At 44.4% G+C, this 19504-nt stretch overlaps 4 protein-coding genes across 11 annotated transcripts in view; 2 read left to right on the top strand and 2 right to left on the bottom strand.

The window, feature by feature from the left end:
- ABAT (4-aminobutyrate aminotransferase) overlaps positions 1-2242 on the top strand; it is a 50187-nt gene extending 47945 nt beyond the window's left edge. For all 4 annotated transcript variants that reach the window (XM_048320840.1, XM_048320841.1, XM_048320839.1 and 1 more), the window contains one exon: positions 29-2242. In XM_048320840.1, coding sequence (XP_048176797.1) covers positions 29-150 — 122 coding nt within the window. In that variant the 3' untranslated portion in view covers positions 151-2242. The remainder of the gene's footprint in view (positions 1-28) is intronic.
- A 369-nt stretch (positions 2243-2611) lies between these two features.
- Positions 2612-4904, bottom strand: TMEM186 (transmembrane protein 186). The gene is made up of 2 exons (XM_048320843.1): positions 4863-4904; positions 2612-4221 (listed from the first exon to the last, which is right to left on the bottom strand). The coding sequence occupies exons 1-2, from the start codon at positions 4890-4892 to the stop codon at positions 3484-3486; spliced, it is 768 nt and encodes a 255-aa protein (XP_048176800.1). The 5' UTR covers positions 4893-4904; the 3' UTR covers positions 2612-3483.
- Positions 4905-4943: 39 nt separating this feature from the next.
- PMM2 (phosphomannomutase 2) lies at positions 4944-11783 on the top strand. Its single transcript, XM_048320845.1, has 8 exons — positions 4944-5044; positions 5276-5387; positions 6321-6397; positions 6974-7065; positions 7764-7863; positions 8314-8389; positions 9533-9648; positions 10673-11783. Exons 1-8 carry the CDS (start codon positions 4979-4981, stop codon positions 10775-10777), a joined length of 744 nt encoding a protein of 247 aa, XP_048176802.1. The 5' UTR covers positions 4944-4978; the 3' UTR covers positions 10778-11783.
- A 549-nt stretch (positions 11784-12332) lies between these two features.
- Positions 12333-19504, bottom strand: part of CARHSP1 (calcium regulated heat stable protein 1) — a 36288-nt gene continuing 29116 nt past the window's right edge. For all 5 annotated transcript variants that reach the window (XM_048320849.1, XM_048320847.1, XM_048320848.1 and 2 more), the window contains one exon: positions 12333-14034. In XM_048320849.1, the coding sequence (XP_048176806.1) occupies positions 13872-14034 (163 nt within the window). In that variant the 3' untranslated portion in view covers positions 12333-13871. The remainder of the gene's footprint in view (positions 14035-19504) is intronic.

The following is a 19504-nucleotide window of genomic DNA, read 5'->3' as shown; positions in this document are numbered from 1 at the left end:
TTGAAGACCTATTCTGTGCTCATTTCAGGTGTTGTTCTGGGAGGCTGTGGAGACAGATCCATTCGTTTTCGTCCAACACTGATCTTCAAGGATCACCACGCGCACCTCTTCCTGAACATTTTCAGTGACATCCTAGCAAACTTCAAGTAAAAAGCAGTTCCCTCGCACTGAACAGCTGATTATGAAATTAGTTTGCATTAATTCATGTCTTCTCTACTTACAAGATAAGTGTAAAGTCATAAACTGAGGTTTGTGTTCTGTCTGTAATCCTGCCCAAGGCAAGCTGCTCCATGCACACGTGCCTCAGGCAGAGCATTGGCACTGGTCACCAGCAGGTACATGCAGCTGTCCCTCACTGTGCATTCCCTAGAAAATGTGGCCTGATGCACTCCCTAGAACCTCCCTCTTCTGGCCTGGGCCATGTTAACTGCAGAGTCCTCCCTACAGCCATGTCCCTGACTCTCCGCTGTCTGAACAGGACCTGGTACAGTCTGTTTCCACAGGTGACCCTGGTAGATTTGTGTCCAGAAGCAACAACAACTGTGGCCAAACACGCAGAGCCACACGCCTGCCACACAGAGAGTGCCATTCTCTAATGGCAGCTGGAATAAAATCAGTGTTTCAAGGAAAGCTCTACTTTCCACCACTGCCAAGCACAGTATTTTAAAGAATAATTTCCAGCTTTATTCCCTCGAGTACAGGCATCTGCCACACCAACTGCATCAGGGCACTGTCAGCTCTGCCCAGCCTGCACTCACTGCTTCAGGGGCACTGGTGCCCTCAGCCACACCTGCAGTGCTGCTGCAAGTGGCACTGAAGCCCTTGTCCTTTTGTCCTCATCATGGATGAGTTTTAAAACTTTTGACTTCTCTTACAAGCAGACTTGTACGGAGAAAACTCTACCCTGAAGTATATAATTTGACAAAGCTTAGAGAACCATGCAAAGCACATTCTTCCACTTCTGCCAGCAGTCTAGAATGATTCCAGATTATTTTACTATTTGCCCAGAACACACAATAGCCATTAATCTATCTATTACAACTTCTACACGAATGAATACTTGAGGTATTTTGTAAAACTAAAGCAGAAGTGCTTTATCTTAGCCATTATCTGGTATCAGAGCCACTACAGTGAAGGCCTAGTCCTGACTGCACATTTATAATGCAAAGTAATTCTATTTTTGTTCTAATAGTATATTCAAAGTCATCAATACTTCAGAGATCTTCTAGAAAGCCACAGGATCAAAAAAATGTGTCAACAGTTCATTAATTTGTTTCTCTTCAGAGAATTGTTTTGGATGTCTCTTTACTGTTTGCTGAAGGCTGACTTGAACTAGATCTGGTGCCTTTCTTTTTCTTGGTGAGCATCTGGATTTTGTTTACTAAGTTTAACTTTTTGTTGTGCACCAAAAACAGGGACCACAATGGACTTTACAGTTGCCCTATCAGGACCTGACCACAATTTTTAAGTACATAATAAGAGACAGAGAAGTTAAAAGATTTACATGTTTAATACAGCTACCAAAATGTGAAAAGGTTCCTTACCTGCTTTGAGAAGCGTTAATCATGGTTTTCCCATTTTGAAGTACTGGTATGGGAAACTCGAGCACAGTCACTTCTGCCAGCTTTAAACCCAGTGGGATTTCTGTAAACCTCTGCAGAAAGCAGAACTCTGGTACCAGCTGGGCAGAACCTGAGCAGGTTTTTGAACAGAGGTTGTAGAAATCTGGGGGAAGGACCGGTAAAAATTGGTGTTCAACAAAACCTCATTGTCATTGCTGTCCTCGTAAGCGTATTATCAGCAAAAGGAAAGTCAAACCAAGAACTGGATTTGACAGCATTTTGGGAATTAGTTTGTTCAACATATCAGTGCAGTAGTTTTAGTGAATGTCTCTAGCAAGTCTTGTACTTTTACAGAAGCAAAGGTCCAGTAATTTGAAGTCTTACCACGTCTTCACTTTTATTATAACTACTCTAGGTGTTTTTATAATTTTTACTGACACTCAGTAACTGTATAATTGTGTACAACATGTTGATGAAATCGTTAGAGAATACATAGAAAGCACTGCAGCTGAAGCATATAAAGTTAATATTGTTTACAGCATACTGTGGACAGTGCCAAATAAATGTTTAAACAAATACTTAAGTACACTTCATGGTGTAACTAGTAACTGTACACAGATTCATAACAAATGACATCAATCGTGTAATCAATATTCTTAAATAAAATATTTATAATTGAACTTCTCCAGGGCTTTTCATTTTGCACCCAGTACATGCCTAAACTGAACAATGAGTGTGTATTAAATACATCTTGATGAATATAAACCTCCAAAAAACACAGTGTACCTGTACAGCCCACTGTACTTTGCTGCCATGGCGTTTACACCAAGGAACATTTGGATTTCTTTTGATATTGCCGTGCCACACAGTATCAGCCACAATTTAAACTTGCAGAACCCCATTAGGAAAAGCTCAACATGAATAAATAGTAGTTCAGGGTTACCCTGTGGCACTTAAGTGGCAATTTTACTTACCTGCCTCTGCTGATCCACCAAGAAACAGAGGTTTCACTTCACATGAGGAAGAAATAAGGGAAAGAACACTCCAGATTATTGGTGAGGGTCAGTTTATTTGCCAGTTTCAAATGAAATAAGAGCTAGAAGAGTGGTGTGAGGAGTTACCTTGCTTCTGACAGTTCAAAAAATGCGTTATGTGTTATAGGTGGTAAGTTTGGTTCTTTCTTGGGTTTAAATTCCTCATTTCTACTGAGGTTTTGGAAAAGGAAGAATCATACCAGTACCATGAAATAAAACCACAATCCTTCACAGACACAGGTGCTGCATTTCCCATTCCAATGAAGAATGGCAATTTCTGTAAAAGGCTCCTGAAATAGTGTCCCAGCCTTTAACTTAACAGCTGAGCTGCCAGTGTCTCTTGGAGCACACACTCTTGTTTTGCCCAGTTCCACTCCCATCCTGGAGGGCCCTCCTGAGGCCAGGACACCCCCCATGCCTCCCCAGTTCCCTCAGCTGCATTAACACATAAGCATGTCTTTCTCTGACATTCAGCAGTACTCATCATATGGATGTACCAGACCAGCTTTAATTTCCAGAGCCTTCCCAGCCAACCTGAAATTGGCTAAAAGAAACGGAGTTTGCAGTGAGGATGCTCTGGCAGCTCCTGCATTTCATTTCAAGAGTTTTTTCATGTTTCAAAACAACCGAAGAGGCCAACTGAAACAAACAGGGTCAGCCCCAGTACTTTGGCCTCCTACGGCACATTACTGAATCTGACATGGAACAGACACTCCTCACACCTTTAATCCAGTGGGCTGTGCTTTACCACTGTGACTTTCTACACTGAGTGCACTTAGAGCAGGCTTTGCACAGGAAAAGGACAGAGATGTAGTTTGGTAAACTACTTAAACCTCATGGAACAATGAACATGCATCATAGAAAAACACTGGAAATGAGGTGCTGTGTCACACACGTTCTCCAAATATTTGAGTAAACTTCTGTCTGTCTACAATCTGGCCATACTTAATTGTAAAATACAAAGTATCTGTACTGTTAGACCGTTTGAACTGGAGAAGTAGCTCCTCCTTGGTATCTCCAACTTCATCCAAAGTCACCACTGTCTCTATGGGACAGTAAATGTCATTACGTCTTCCCCAAAATGTCAAGTGGGCCACTCTGACAGTTTGGCCGGTTTCACTTAAGTAGATTAAGCCAATAATTCTTCTGAAAAAGTAGCTCATACCATACAACGTTACCCCAGCAAAGACGGCGATGCCAGTTGTATAGAAGAGGATATTCTGAGACACGTGGCCCTGCAGGTAGAGGTAGCAGATGGGAGGCAGCATGACCATGGAGGTGGCAGTCTGCAACAGCTTCAGTCTCGACAGGACCCTGCAGTACTTTATCCCTGGGAACCTGTAGACCAGTTTGAACTCTTCTGTCCTCCTATCCACAGCCTTCTGTTGGACCACAGCAGCAGAGGCCGAATGGGACAGACACACAGACGGCTCTCGCGGTCTCCTGATGTAATTACTGACACCATGAATCCGCTGGGTTTGTGACTGCAAACACTCCCACGAACCAAAAATCCAGGGTGGGCGAGCATCTTCCCTTCTCCATGACCTTATCCAGAGCTCCTTCTGTAGACATCTCCCAAAAGCTGGTGCCGTGCAGACTTTAGTTCTAACTGTGCAGAGCCAAGCCTGTAGGGAAAGAGTCCCACAGGTCATCATTTGAGTCCTCTTTAAAACCCAATCAATGAGCTCAGAGTTGGTCCCCCGGGCACCTACAGACAGTAGAGCACAAGCCCCAGCTCACTGCAACCTTAAACCAGTGTTCTGACAGGAAACTGATGTTTGTGTTCCCATCCCTCCCTGCAGAGGGTGAGGGAAAACTCTGCTAACACAACTGGTATCGGTCAGCTCAGTGACCGACCCTTGCACACCCCGTGCCTGTCGCTGTCTGAGCAATACCACAGTGAAAGCTGCCTCTACCTACTGAAATCGGCGACTCGTTAAATAACCACTTAAACAGCAATTTTAGGGAAACAGAAAAAAAAAAAGTATACTAAGCACGGCAAAGGGGAGGACAGCGCGCACTAGGCCGAAAGAGGGAGCAGACGCTGGGAACGCGCAGAACTGAAGAGAAAAGGCAGGAAGAGAAGTTCCGCGCTGCCCCCGCCGTGCTGCAACACACGCGGGCACGCGTCTGGGCAAGGACCCGTCACCGAGCGGCCCGCGACGGGATGGGGACAGAGATGGAGAAAGGGGACGGGAAGGAGATGGGGAAAAGGGCGAAGGAGGGGAGAAGGAGGGGAGAAGGAGGGGAACAGAGAGCGGCCCACCGCAGCAGCCGCAGCCCTCAGCGCCGCCATGGCCCTGCCGCCTCAGCGCAGCCGCGCCGCCGCCCCGCCCCGCCCCGCCTCTCCGCGAGGGGCGGCCCCGCCAGCCCGCGCCCGCCATGGAGCCGCCGCCCTCAGCGCTCTGCCTGTTCGACGTGGATGGGACCCTCACGGCCCCGCGCCAGGCGAGTGCGGGACGGGGCTGCGAGCCCGCGGGGAGCGGGGCGGGCCGCACACCGCATCCCGCCTGCGAGCCCGCGGGGACCGGCGTGTGCCGCACGCTGCATCCCGCGGGCTCCGTGGGCACCCTTGATGCGCTGCTTAGAGACCCGCACGGTGCTGCGGGCTTGTACTGGTTGTTGCGGAATGGAGGCGCTGGCCTCTGGCAAATCTGACGGCTCTGTTTTGGACCCCAGAAAATCTCGGCGGAGATGGCGGCGTTCGTGCAGCGGCTGCGGCAGAAGGTGAAGGTGGGAGTGGTGGGCGGCTCGGACTTCGCCAAGATCCGCGAGCAGCTGGGCGAGGACGGTAAGGACCGGGCTGATGCAATCCGCGCTCTGGGGCCCGCGGGGAACGCGTGAAGGTTACGTGGAGGTTAAGCCCCGTTCATCCTCCTGTTGCCTTGCTTTTAACTCTTCCCTGGTGGTGTTGTGTTGCGCTCAGGACGAGGAGCTACTTACCGGCAATTGGAAATCGCAGCCTGTTTGCACTGTACAGGTATCTCGGTATCAAATTAAGAGGTTGTTACTGAAGGTGGAATTCTGCCGTGGTGACAGAGCCTCGGGAGGGCTGTTTCACACTGCTGTGTACAGTGGAATCGTGCATGTGACATACACGTGTGGGCTGCTCAGCTGTCGAGCACATCCCTCAAGGACCTGATTTTGTTCACTGTGGGGTTATGATACAGCAGTGGATTCTTGCTTTAGTCCTTTATTTTTAATGGTCTTTACCTAATTGATGCCATTGATAGCCTCCTGCAGTCCCCAGACAAATCAGTTTGTTTGCCTTCCCAGTGGTCTCCAGTAAACCATATCATCTTGTGTTGTGCTAAGAGTCTCACAGCTCCCAGGCATCTGCTGAAGATTAGTGACATTGAGGAAACAAACCTAATAGGGCATTATTTGGCTTGCTTTCTAGCCAGGCTGTGTGCCAGGTGTTGCAGTGTTTGAGGTGTTTGATCATTTCTTTACATTTAATGCAAAGAGTCACTTGCAGGCAAGGAAGAGCCTCTAAGTAAAACCACAGATAACTCAAACAAATGACTTCATGTGATTTGAGGTGTGCGTTAATCTTAGTGAGAAATGGGACTAGCATTAATCTTGTGCTTCATGCTATGCTGCTGAAACTTTCATGCTTTAGGAGCCAATGTTTTGTGTATTTTAACCTATTTGACATATAAGACAATTCTGCATGAAGCATATAGGGGAAATGATGAGTTACTGTCTTTTTGCTTGTTTGCAGTGATTGAAAAATATGACTATGTGTTTCCAGAAAACGGCCTGGTAGCATATAAAGATGGGAAGTTCTTGAGCAAGCAGGTAAGTGTGAAATTTACAGTAGTGGGGAAAAAGAAATTTGCTAAGCAAGATTTTTAGTTTATTGCTACAGGGTAGTCTTCTGTAATCACCTTTCCAAAGACCAAAATTACTGCTGGTTTCATGTGTTAGTCCTGTTAATGCATCATTCATTTGGCATGTAATGTTTAACATAAGTAATGGAGAGTAAACATTGAGATCCTGGCTGAATTTGCTGCCTTGACCAGTGGTTCCAGTTTACTGCAGGAACAAGCTCCATTTCTTCATGCTTGGCTGTAGCAGACATTAAATGCAGCTTTTTGTTTAGGGCTGCTGCTTGTGGCCCCCAGTTTCTTTCTGAAGCAGGTACAAGTAGGAATCACATTAAAGGGCAGTTTGCTGTTATTAAGTGAACAAAAAGGAAAATGAGAGCCTTTAGTTAGTACCATGTGAGCATCAGCTGATGTTACTGATGGAAGGCATGTTTGTTTCTCTGTGGTATTAACCATGCCTGATTACCCAATATCTGTGTTTTCCATGTGACTTGCTTTTAGAATCTCAAATTCTGGACCCTTGGTTGAATGGTGTTTGTTTTGTTAGAGCATTCAGGGCCACCTGGGCGAGGACATCCTTCAAGATGTCATCAACTACTGCCTGAGCTACATTGCAAAGATTAAACTGCCAAAGAAGAGGTATGTGCACACAGACGGCTCAGTGTGGCCAAGTTCTCCATGCTGGGATGTAAAGCTCAGCTCAGGGTGCTTAGCAAAAAAATGAGTAATTTCTGCCTAGGGAGCAACACTGTGTGTGTGAAACAGAGCTCCATCCATGCATACAAAGACAAGTTCTCAGCTGGAGCACAGGGTTTGAAATACTGACGCGGTGTTTTTATATCAGGGGGAAGGAGATTCAGTTCTGAAGTAGGAGTGTTCCCTTGCCATGGTTGGAATTCAGCAGCACAGTGTTTTTCAGAGATGAGAAGTGCAGCTGGACCAGCTGTCCTCACCATCTGTGTGATGTGTGAGGTGCAGCTGCTCAAGACACTGAAATGCACCGTGTGAGGCAGGGCAGGACACTGCCCACATTGCTGTCAATTTTGCAGCTCCACCCCAAAACTGACAGCCTGGCCTGTCAGGCTCTGAGGTTGATGGGATGCTCCAGTCGCACTTGTAAAACCAAATCATACCTTTAAAACTTGGTGAGGATGTTGTTGAGGTTGCCAGATTCAAAGTTCAGAAGACTTCCTGGTGCCAGAGGTGTCTGCATGTTTGGGGTTTACGCATACAGTGAGACAGCTGCCTTTAGAATTAAATGGAGACTTATTATGATATTTAGTGTTTTGAGCAATTTTCTCATCTATTTTCTGTCTTGCTAATCAATTCTCTTGCAGAGGCACTTTCATTGAGTTCCGAAATGGGATGTTAAATGTGTCCCCCATTGGAAGAAGCTGCAGCCAGGAAGAACGACTTGAGTTCTATGAACTTGATAAAGTGAGTTACAACTCTTGAAAAATACCCAGCTCTCCTGGAGGAGGCAGTTATGGCCAGGTTATGATTTTTAAAAAACTTTTATAATTTGTGCAATTTTTTTCATTTTAATCCTTTTTATGTGGTTTAACTAATTTCCTCATTCAGACCTCAGGCAATAAGCAATGTGGTTTTTTGTTGCAATAGCAATGATTACTTGCAGAAAGGTGGGTTTGGCTCGTTTTTAATCCAATATCCAGAATACTGCACTGTTTCTATACATGGGGTTCCTGAAAAACCCTGTCCTAGGTAAAGCCATAATTTCTTGGTGTGCTCTTTGATGTAACCATTCAAGGCAATAAAACCATTCTTTTTTTAAATATTTTTGGGATGTTTCTGGGTTATCTTTTCATTGATAAATCAACACAGCATGTATGTAACTGATGTTTTGTTTCCTTTTTTTCTTAACAACAGAAGGAGCATATAAGAGAGAAATTTGTAGCTGATCTACAAAGAGAATTTGCAGGCAAAGGCCTCACATTTTCTATAGGTAAAGCTTTAAAATAATGTCATTTAAAACATCAATTAATTTAAATTTCATTTAAGTCATACTCTCTTATGGCTGTGACATCCCATCTCATTTGTGTGACAGGTCTCTCTGGGGGTGGCTGCAGGCAAGACTGAGCATCATTTTCCTTTCAGGCTTTTATTGGGACAGTTTAATTGAAATCCATCAGCAAAGAGAACTTTATTTCTTGTCATCAGTTCATTGTCCTCTAATGTCAGTTGTGTGACTGATTCTGCTCATTTTGGAGCATATTACATGCTTCTGGTCAGTCAGAGTTGTTCCTGTGAATCAGTTTTGATCAGAACTACTCCCTCAGTGCTGTTCCAGTTGCCCTTGGTTCTTCAGCTGTACCTGCATTGTGTGGGAGGAAAGAAAGAATCCAAGGGCAAGTGCAAGCTTAAGGAAAAAAACAATAATAAGGGGGAATTAATTTTTCATGCATTTTTTTCTTTTTTACCCTCTCCCCTAATATATCACCATATTCCTGCCTTTTATTACTTTTCAGAATTGCATAGCATGGTTGCCATTAGTGCTGAAGTGATAAGGCAAAAGTGAAGTGCAGTGTAGCTCTCCTCTCTCCTTTATGTTGGAAATACCTTTTGGACACCTGCTTCAACTGGGAATCCTGCTCCTAGGTATTTGTGAAGGCCAAGGGCTCAGAACTGGAACAGTTCGTTGTCCTGTTAGCATATGCTAAAAGGGCCGATTTCTTCCCTTTCCTACTCTGAAAGCCTTAGAAAGTCTTTTGCCTATGATTTTATGGCTGTACATACACCAGTGGCTGTGTTCATTTGTGTCCTTTCTTTCTAAAAGAGGTTAAACATAATTCTTTTTAAAAGGTTCACTTGGAGAGCAGTGAGTATTTGGGAACATGCTCAGACTTCTATATTTGTTGAATGGATAAATAATCTTCTCTGAATCTCAGCTGTGGTAACTGATACCCTATAAGACACTTTCTGTACTTGCAGGACTTAACTCGGGGCTCTCATAACATTTCTGTGCCTTCTGCAAAGCTCCCTCTGCGTAAAATCTTACCCTTATCTTAGTTCAGGGTTTTTTTCACCTCCTCTCCCTTCAGAAATACGTTCTTAAAATGAAACAAGTCTTGGTTCCTCTCTCTCCTAGGAGGGCAGATCAGCATCGATGTGTTTCCAGATGGCTGGGATAAAAGGTACTGCTTAGGAATTGTTGCCAAGGATGGATACAAGACTATTTATTTCTTTGGAGACAAGACCATGCCAGTGAGTATATGAGCTTGTTATATTAATTTGAGAGCTGCTGTTTTTTAAACCACGAGGACTGTAGGTTCTAACCTTATAACCTTAATCCTGACAAGAGCTGAAGTCAGGATATAACAGCTGTATGTCCATGTTTACCTGGCTGCAGCTGGGAGGTTTTCCTTCTGTTTCCTGAAGTGAACACAGGGTTTTTGACTTAACAGAGGTTTTAAAATTGAACTCCTGTAATTCTGTTAAACACCTAGGTGACATGACTGTGTGAAACTGATTATCCTGCTTGGTTAGTGTAGATCGATGATGCTTGTTGGCTGGTGTTTATTAAATATATTTATTTCCCATCTTATTTAACACTGTGCCTTTGCTCACTACTCTTGTCTGTCTCCACTCTGGGGAACTGAACATAGTCCCTGTCCCTCATCATGGGGCAGAGCTCTGCAGGGCAATTCAGAGGCTTTTAAAAACCCTGAACAGAGACCTGACAAGAGCTTGTGAGAGCACTGGCAAGCACAAGGACTTGGATGAAATTAAAGCTGTCTGAATATGGCCAAGGGACAGTGCCAAGCTAAATTTTGTAAGAAAAGGCTTAGTTTTATAAGAACTCTCAGTTATAAAACTCTTCAGTTACAAGGAATTTTATACATTTTAAAAGGTAAAGTTTTATAAGAAAAAGACAAGCTTGAAATTAAAGTTTTTTGTCCCCACATCAGCTGCAAAAGTAATTACCTGTCCCTCTGGCACAGAGTTTACAGACAGTTCATTTTAAACCCTCTAAGTGGCAGTGCAGCATTTCGAGAGTGTTGAAGTACTAAGAGCTGATGCTGAGCCTGTGAAAGCAGTGAGGCAAACAGAAATTTGGGAACAAAGCTGTGGATTTTGGGGATCTGTGCCCATACAGTGGCAGTGCTGTTGTTCACTGAGCCTCATCACTGTGGACCCTTGGAAAATGTCCATTCTTTCCCTGTTTCTCTTCATGTTTTCCTTTCTGTGACTCTATGTTAAATAAAATTAAATCCTCTTCTGCTTCCAGGGAGGGAATGACTATGAAATTTTCACAGACTCCAGAACAGAAGGCCACAGTGTCACATCCCCACAGGATACAAGAAGAATCTGTGAAGAGCTATTTTTTAAATAAAAGACTTTTAGAATTCACACTTCCAAGATGGTTAAAACAGCAAAATAACTTGAAACATCATCTTCATTCTGTATTGGTTTTTTGTATTTGGTCATGAATAGCAGGTGCTTTGCAGGTCAGTCATTACTGAAGGGAAATGTTTCAGTTGAAGACCCCTTGCTGGCTGAGGGAACACAGCAGAGCTCATTTAGCACCAGTCACATGAGTACTTTGTTTTCTTTCTGTTTGGTTGTGGGGTTGGGTTATATTTTGGGTTGGTTTTTAAGATACCTGTAAGTTTTCTTACCAAATTAATTACAATTTAGGGGGGGAATGGGAGGCATAATCTGCCTCTGGTTGATTCACGGTCTCAAAATTGACCTGCAATGCTTGATCCCTAGTTTTTTATGTTGAAGCTGCTTTTTAAAAGATGCAGTTGGTTTTTTTTAAAATACTTACCTTCTGCTAAGTGAATTAACATGAATTATAAGACAGGTGGGATTGTCTTGTCTAAAACTGGAAGATGAGTAGAAGGGAAAGGTTTTATTTCTTCCTGGGGGTGGGAAGATGGAACTGAGACAGAAGTCCCTGACCACCAGCCCTGGCAACGCTGGGCCAGCTGGTGCCAAAGTTCCCTCCTCAGGGTGGATTTGGTGCCAAGGCACAATCAGGCCATGGTACCTACACTCTTTGCAGAACAAATCTAAAAAATAATTAGTAAAAATTAATTAAAATAATTTCACATCAGCAAAATCTATTTCTGTCACTTTCTGATCATATTCTGAGATTCCTGATTAAGGAATTAAGGGTAGGTGAGATTTTTCGTACTACAAAAATGACCTAAATTATGTTTCTATTAAAAATCAAATCAATGCCTGACACTTTGTGTAACTGTTAATGTTACTTTTCTCATCTGCCATTAGGAAAGTAATCTTGAGTTATGAATGGTTTGAGAATAAAATCTCATTTTATCATGAAAAAATACTGTTCTAATTGTCATCTTGGCAAATAAAATACTTAAAGCAGTCCTGTTGCATGCTGCCTGTCTGTACAAAGAAATGAGTGACTTGAATCTTTTCAGTTCCGAGTTCATGTGATACTTGCACAGTAAAAAAGCAGAACAAGGAGGGGGAGCTGTAATGCACCTCATGCACCAAAACTGTTTTGTCTTCTAGCACACTTCTTTCCTATGGTAATTCCTGTTTTAATGGAGCAGACTTGTGACCAGAACTACCTGTGGTGTAGGAATGCTCTTTAGGACAGACAATTTAAGAGCTGCTGCTTTGTCTGTACTCGCATGTCCTGTATCTGATGCCTTGATTATTTTGCTGCAGGGCTGGTTCAGCCCCAAACACAACATTCCTGGCTGATTTGTCTTAGGAGCCACCTCTGACATGTCCTGGCCTTATTATTTCCAAATTGTCCTGGTAATTGCAGTCAGTTGGTGTGAAAACATTTTCCTCAAAACTTTTAAATGTCACCACACAGGGGTGCATATGCAGGCGCCTGCATTCTCCCCTTCTTTCATGCTGATCCTCTTCAGCACCAGCTACCCAGGGAGCAGACTGAAAACACATTTAAGCACTGAAATGGTTGCATTTATTGTAAAGAAAGCAGGGAGTGATATTCCAACAAGCTGCACAGTGATAAACCCACCACTACCAAGTCTTACGGGTCATAGAAAACAAAACCAAACCCAAACCCCACTACACTGTGATGTAACACAGGTACAGCAAAGGGAAAACAAGCCAGCACAGCAGCTCCTGGCCCCGCACCCCTGTGCTGTCCCCACATCACACCTGGGAACAGATAGCTGCTGTGAAAGGCTCAGGACATGTCCTGACAGCGAGCACCTCTTGGTGAAGCTCCAAATACACAACTGAAGCTGCACTGTTTCATACAACTAACAAGAGTTGTGCCCTTTTTTTTTGATTTTTTTTTTTTTATTTGCAAAGTCAATAAAAATCCACTGTTAGGAACATAACAGAGAAAAATGTTTCATTTGGAAAAAAATATGTGGAAGGCAAATAGGAACAAAACCAATTTAGTAGCACTACAACTACATGAAGAGTTTGGGGAAGGGTGGCCCTATCACATCCTACCAAGTTTGCCAGGGAAATAGATGCAGAATGTACTTCACCAAGACAGCTGAGCGTGTTGAGTAACTCACACAGAGTTTAACAGACAGGCCCCTGGGCAGCCCACAGCTGCTGTGCAGCAGTGCAGGGGGGTGTCCTGCCTGCCCAGTGGCACACCATGGCAGTCAGCTGTATGCAGGCTAGAAGGCAACTCTTCAGCCTTGTCAGAATTCAGACACAGTCAGAAGCTATGAAGTATCCACTATTCTACACTTTTCTACCACTTACCTTGAAGCAAATTTAAATTTGGGATGGGATTTTTTTTTTTTTTTAATACTGGCCTATAAAATCTGTTGCTAATCAACCATCAAGGCACCTAAGTAAATTCACAAACAGCCCCAGCTTTACCACCACAACACAGTTTCCACACCATTTGCAGTGGTGCACCTGATGGGCACTGGAGCAAAACCACCTGATGGAGATTTTCCATCCTGTGGCAACTGCTCTGTTTGTGAACTTCCTTCCATGAGGAAAACAAATCAGCAATGAACACCTCTGTCTCTCCAGCCAAGGCATTCAGGCACTGTTATCAGCAATAAAGGTTCTGCAGCCCTACGGAAGAGCAGCCCAAGGGATCACAAGGCTCACACAATGCCCAGGGCTCAGGTGTGCTTGACCATCTGCACCAGAAGAGCTCTCCTTGAAACCTCTCCCCCTTCCCCTGGGCATTTCCTGGAATCAGTTCATAAGATAAAAGAAAACCCAAACCTCCCATCCTCCACTAAGCACATAAACTAGGTCTCTTTAAATACATTTCTTGTAAACACATTATGCTAGATTTTTTTCATTAGCATTTGAATTGCCTTTTTTTTTTTTTTTTTTTTAATCAGGCCAGCTGTAAAAAATTGTAATTTTGGCCTGCTTCTGCTTTATTGACAATGCAGTATTTCCTCACACACAATATTCTTCAGCCAGGTCCCTGCAGCCAGTTGTTGAGCAGAGCCCACGCCGGCAGCAGCTGCGCTCCCAGGGGACACTCAGGAGCTGATGATGTGCCCCGACCACGTCTCGTGCTTGGTGCCAGGGGCCAGGTGAGTGATCACCACCTCCACTGCCTGCAGCTTCTCGTTCTTGGGAGGGATGGTGCACATCTTGTAGGTGACCTCGTCGCCTGCCACGGGAACGTACTCGCCTTCAATGCTGTGGAGGGAAGCTCCAGTTAGTCAGCAATCACATAAACACTCGTTCTCCTTCACAGCTTGCTGAAATTTTTATCGTAATTGTTATCTTAGATGTTCAAACTACTTCAGGAATTTTATAGTCTGTCATGCATCAAAGACTGAGGTTGATTTTGGTTGTCTTGCAGTGAAATCCTATGAAAATACTATAAACACCGCCATCGTCCTAAAATAACACCAACAAAAAAAGTACAAAATAAAAACCAAAATAAAGCCCACAAAAATCCTCACCGTAATACGCCCTAAAGAATACTCAGGTGAGCCCAGGCTTGGACTGAGAACAGTGCACCAACACCTCACTTACAACAGCACTAGAGGGCAGGGCTGCCACTGACTGCCACTTACTTTGGGGACATGGTTTTTAAACTAAAGAAAGTTGATATCTTTCTGTTTGGTTTCCTCCCCGCTCCTCACTTAAGCTTTTGGAGTTTGGGGTTTTTTTCCCTTTTTCTTAAAAAGGATTGTGCCACGTAATGGCAAGATTTTACCTTTAGGTTACTCCACCATAACAGCGTTTGTGGTATGAAAAAAATAAAGGAGCCCAAGTGAGATATGGTATCAAATATATTTCAAAATTACTTGCTGTGAGAAAAGAGAGTTCTGCCATCCTGATGTGTAGTCTGCAGAAACACTCATCCAGCACTCAGGGAGATTTCCAGGAGACTCCTTCCTGGCCTCCCCAGAGTGATGCCAGGGGATGCTGGACGACCTGCGCTGTGCATTTGCCTCTGCACATGAGTCTGTGTTTGGAATCGGTGGGAGATGCCAAAAGGGCTTCACCTTCTGCTCAGAACAAGGTGATGATGGAACAGAGAACTGCCAAGTCTAACAGCCCTCCCCACCTCCACCCCCGTGCTTGAGATGAGAGCTTTGTAATAAAAATCCCAGCACATGCCAGTGAAGACTGGCAGGGATTCCTTCATCCTGCACTGCCCTGAGGCTCTGACAGTACAGGAGATGCTACTTCACCTTTCTTTAAATATACCCACACGAGCCCATGCTCAGCCTCCCCTGCCCTGACAGCCTAGGCTGCAGATCTTAGTGAAGGTTTTCAGTGTTTCTCAGCAGCATCTGTATTTGGGAACAGAAAAACACTAATAGCAAATTCTACTGGATGCCTAATTGATGTGACTTGCTTGTGAACTCCTGTTACACTGGAGGTAAGGTTTGGGTTCAGAAAGAGAAAAAAAAGTGGTCTAGGTCAGGAGTTTGTAGTGCACCACTGAGTTTGATACTTGCCTTCTCTGAGGGCACACTGGCAGCATGCTCACCCCACCCAGGAATTTCACCCCATGTTTCTGTTAATAGCAGGGATCTCAGATTTTAGCAGTGCCCTTTATATCCACTCTCATTTTGTAACCCATCATTCTTAGGGCTTTTCTATTGCAGGAAAGGCTGCCAGGACTGATAGGAGGTAAATACACTGGCCTTTACTGCCAGTTCTAACCTCACATCAGAGTTTGTTTCTCCTCACACTTTGGCAAAACTTCTTCAGCTTCATCTCCAGCACTGCCTCTCCTCAACCCTTTCTCCTTTGAGGGCTCCTGTCTGACTCCTGCCCTGCAAGTGCTGCTCAGGGAGCTGGTGCCAGGCTGTGGCAAAGCAGCAGCAGCCCATACCCAGGGACAGGACAGGGTAACCAAGAATGTACAAGGAAAGCTAAAAATGATCCATAAATCAAAATTTCTACCATGGGAAATTCAAAGGAAAAGTCATTGTTTGCTAACTGATTGTATCAACATGACATTGAAAATGCTCCTCTATCTAAATATGAATCTAAAACCTGCTATGAGGAGTTAAAGACATTCCCAAGGCCCGGGGCTTGAAATGCATATCCTTCAAACTGTATTTCCCTGGAAATACCTCTACTCCAGAGCTACCTGTGACTGTGGCAGCCAGACCCAGGAGGGCATGTCCTAGGCTGAACCCTTCAGAGCAGTGCCTGGGAAAATGGGAGTAAACTGAAGGCAGAAGAGATATTTACAGAAGAATCAAGATGAAGCCTCCTTCATCAGACCTGACAGCCCTTTCCAGCCCACACAGGCTGATCTGACTGACCTTTATCTACTTCCAAAGTCTCCAGGCCATCCTGTCAGCCCAGCCCTGGATCACACTGGACAGGCTCCGTTCAAGCTCCCACATCTGACCTTTGTTGTGGCTGTCCTCCCCAGTTACTGCCTCCATTTATACCCCACTTCCCACAGGTTTAAGATCCTTTCAGGTGTGAAGGGATTGCACACCCAACCCTTACTGTCCTTCCAGGAGCAGAAACTAATTTACCTTATCTAGCGCCAAAGGAATTTGCTGCCAAAACCCAAGAAGTTTTCCCTGACTTTGAAACAGCAGTTTTCCATCAAGGATGTACTGGATCTTGATGAGGGGACGTGAGGCCCCAAGAAGAGACACAGAAAGGGGTTGAAAGTGTCAAACCACAAATGAAAATAGGAATGGTATATAAAAAAAAGATGACATCACCTTTCCTACTTGAACCTCTTGAATCTTGAGGAACCTTGATCCTTTGTTGCCAAAAAAAAATTGTTCCTACAGAGCTAAAACCACTAAAACTAAAGCAGCATCTCCCCTTGGTGTTCCAGCCACACACACTGCAGCACCCCAGGCCCCTGCAGGGAGCAGGAACACGTCACCACTGTGCAGCCACCCAACCAAACGGATGCCCTGCCCGGGAAGGGATCTCAGGTTTGCCTGAAACTCTCTTTTTTTTTTTTTTTTTTAACAAACAGGAACCTTACATGTTTTTTAAAAGCTCCTGTAAAACAGGATGAGCCACAGTTAGTAAAATAAACATTTGAAATCTGCAAAAGTAGGTAAATATGGTTAATGCAAAAGGAAAGTGGATTTGCAGTCTCCTGAAGCACCAACACACAAAAGCTTTGAGCTCCTGAAAAATGGAGATAAATTAGGTATCACTTGAATATTCAAAATCAAGTGAGGAAGAAGTACAGCTTGAGCATTAAATAAGATGGGTGTTTTGCTGGGGTATGTTTTGTTTAAAATTGAAACGTGAATAGGATAGGTGCTGGACAGGTTCTGGTAAGATGTGCGTTGCAGGTACACTGGTAACAAAGTGATTCTGGTTTTCCAAGAAATAAGACCAAGAGAATCACTACACACACACAGAGAACATGCCTAATGTACATGCTGCAGCCAGGGAGAGAAGAAGCAAAGGCCCAGCCTGCAGGACACGCTCAGCTGTCACTAAAGGCACCACATCCCTCAGCCCTTGGGAGGTGACTGTTTGGGGCACTGCCTGTGGAGCCCCTGGTCTGCCAAGGAAAAAGAAAAAAACAAGGTATTTGTTGACCCACATTTCTTATGCTGAACCATGAGGATAAATACTCATGCTCCTTCTACTGAACAGATCAGATTATCCCCAGAATCTGCAGAGCCCTTAGCATTACCCAGAAAAGTGCACTTTTCTCTGCTAGAGACCGTTTCTTGCAGGGCTGAGCATTTTGCTGACAGCATCAGATCCTTTCTTGGTTTCATTACTTATCCAAGCTGACACTACAAGTGACTGGAGCTTGTGATAAAACCTCATTCAACCCCAGCATGGCTTCATCTGATCCCTAGTTTGTTGTCTTTCCTTGCTTGTTGAGGTGACCCTTCCCCACCAAGGCCAGGCCTGTCCTTTGCACAGCTGTGGATGATAAAGGTTGTGGCCACACGAACAACTCCAATTTCATTTTCTTTTCATTTGCTTTTGGCCTTTAAACTTTTCTCCCACAGATCAGTTATTCTTTTCTCTCCTGGAGCTTTGTGATCACTGGTTATTCCTGGTACGTAACAAATATGGGATTGTTAGCTCATTGCCCCCAGAGCACATGAAAAGCAAGAGGACAAAGGTCCTGGTCTGCAGCCTGAAGAGACCTGTGAGTGAGCAGTGTCCCCTGAGCAGTGTTTGCCACCAAAACTGCTTCTGGGACAGACACAGACTTACTCCAGCACAGTTATCACTACTTGTGATGCTTGGAAGCAGAAACAAACAACATCCAGGCTGTGCAGTGCATCTGGTGGCATCAAGAAAGAGCAATATGATGGCACTTGAGAGGTGATGAGATGGTGGCACTGGAGGCAGAGCCCTACACAGAGCTGGGGGAAGATCCTCCAGCAGGAAGCAATTGCCTTAAGCACTGGGCAGGAAATTAACTGGAAAAGATCAGAGAGAGTAAACAGAGTTCTTGGAACAGATTCAGCCTACAACAGACATTCTGTAAACAATGTAATTTACCTGGAAAAATTGGTAAAGGAAATTAAATGTGGGTTTTTTTGATGTCACATATTGATTAAATCATTTTAGATCTGGTTTTTTTTTTTTTACTTTTACCCTAAATATATATTAAATGTTGATCTAGAGGAAGGTGGAGATTTCCACTGCTATTTGAGATATTGGAGGGCACTTTCAATTCAAAACAAAGAATATCTACATACCCAGAAATCTTAAGACACTTCAAGACTTCAAATTCAAGCTAAAAATAGGAAATGCTTCCCTGATGTTAGAGTCAGAGGGAGACACAATAGAGTGAGTTTTAGATTATCCAGCAACTCCCATTTCCCCAGCTTAGCACCAGTCTGGTATGGTGGAGCATTTTATCCTGCACTATTTTTAGGAAACCGAGAAGTTATTAGGAATTTACCTAAATAAGGAATGCTCTAGTTCTTCCTTCTCACAGCTGCTATTCATACTCCAGGGCTCTAGTTAAACCTCTTGGGACAAAGAGTAAGTCATGTGGAAACATTTTGGAACAAGACCTTTCAGTGAATTCCGAGCCTTGCTGGTCACCAAGTGTTGCCATGGATGAGACCAAGGAGCACTTCCATGGCTCAGTGGCTCTGTCACCTCATGAGCTTCTTAAAGTTCATTTAACACCTCAGCATTTGTCTCAAGAAACCTGAGGGTTTTTAACAGCAAGATACAACAGAATAAGGAACCATTGTGAGTTACTAATCCCAGATGCCCTCCCATGCATTCCCTGTGCCAGCCAACAGCCCCAGCACCCACCAGCAAACCAGCAGTGACCTTACGGAGCTGGCCAAGCAGGAGCAGGGCTGCCTCTCCCCACCAGTCACACTCCTCACTGGGAACAGACAAGTGTGAGAGGCTCAGATACTGAAGAATCCCAGCAGTTCATATCCAGGGTCTCTGCTCCAGGATTGCCCTGGTCCCTGTGCTGTTGCAGAGACAACTTCCCAGGAGCTGCACTTCCCTCCCAGTTCAGTGAATGCATCATCCTCTTGCCCAGTTCTCTACGGGCTCAGGGTGCTTGCAGCCCCATTCAGGGATAGTTATGACTCCATATCTACTTCCAGCAGCCAATTCAAGCCCAGGCAGCACAGCACACTCCATGAGAAAGGAACAGGAGAGAGCTTTCCAAGGATGCCTTTGTGAGCTCAGTCAAAGACAAAGACACCCG

Source organism: Corvus hawaiiensis, chromosome 16, assembly GCF_020740725.1.
Source record: "Corvus hawaiiensis isolate bCorHaw1 chromosome 16, bCorHaw1.pri.cur, whole genome shotgun sequence".
In the NCBI taxonomy this organism is placed as follows: Eukaryota; Metazoa; Chordata; class Aves; order Passeriformes; family Corvidae; genus Corvus; species Corvus hawaiiensis.
The sequence above is the reverse complement of the archived record's forward strand: the minus strand, read 5'-3'. Positions and strand labels throughout refer to the sequence as shown.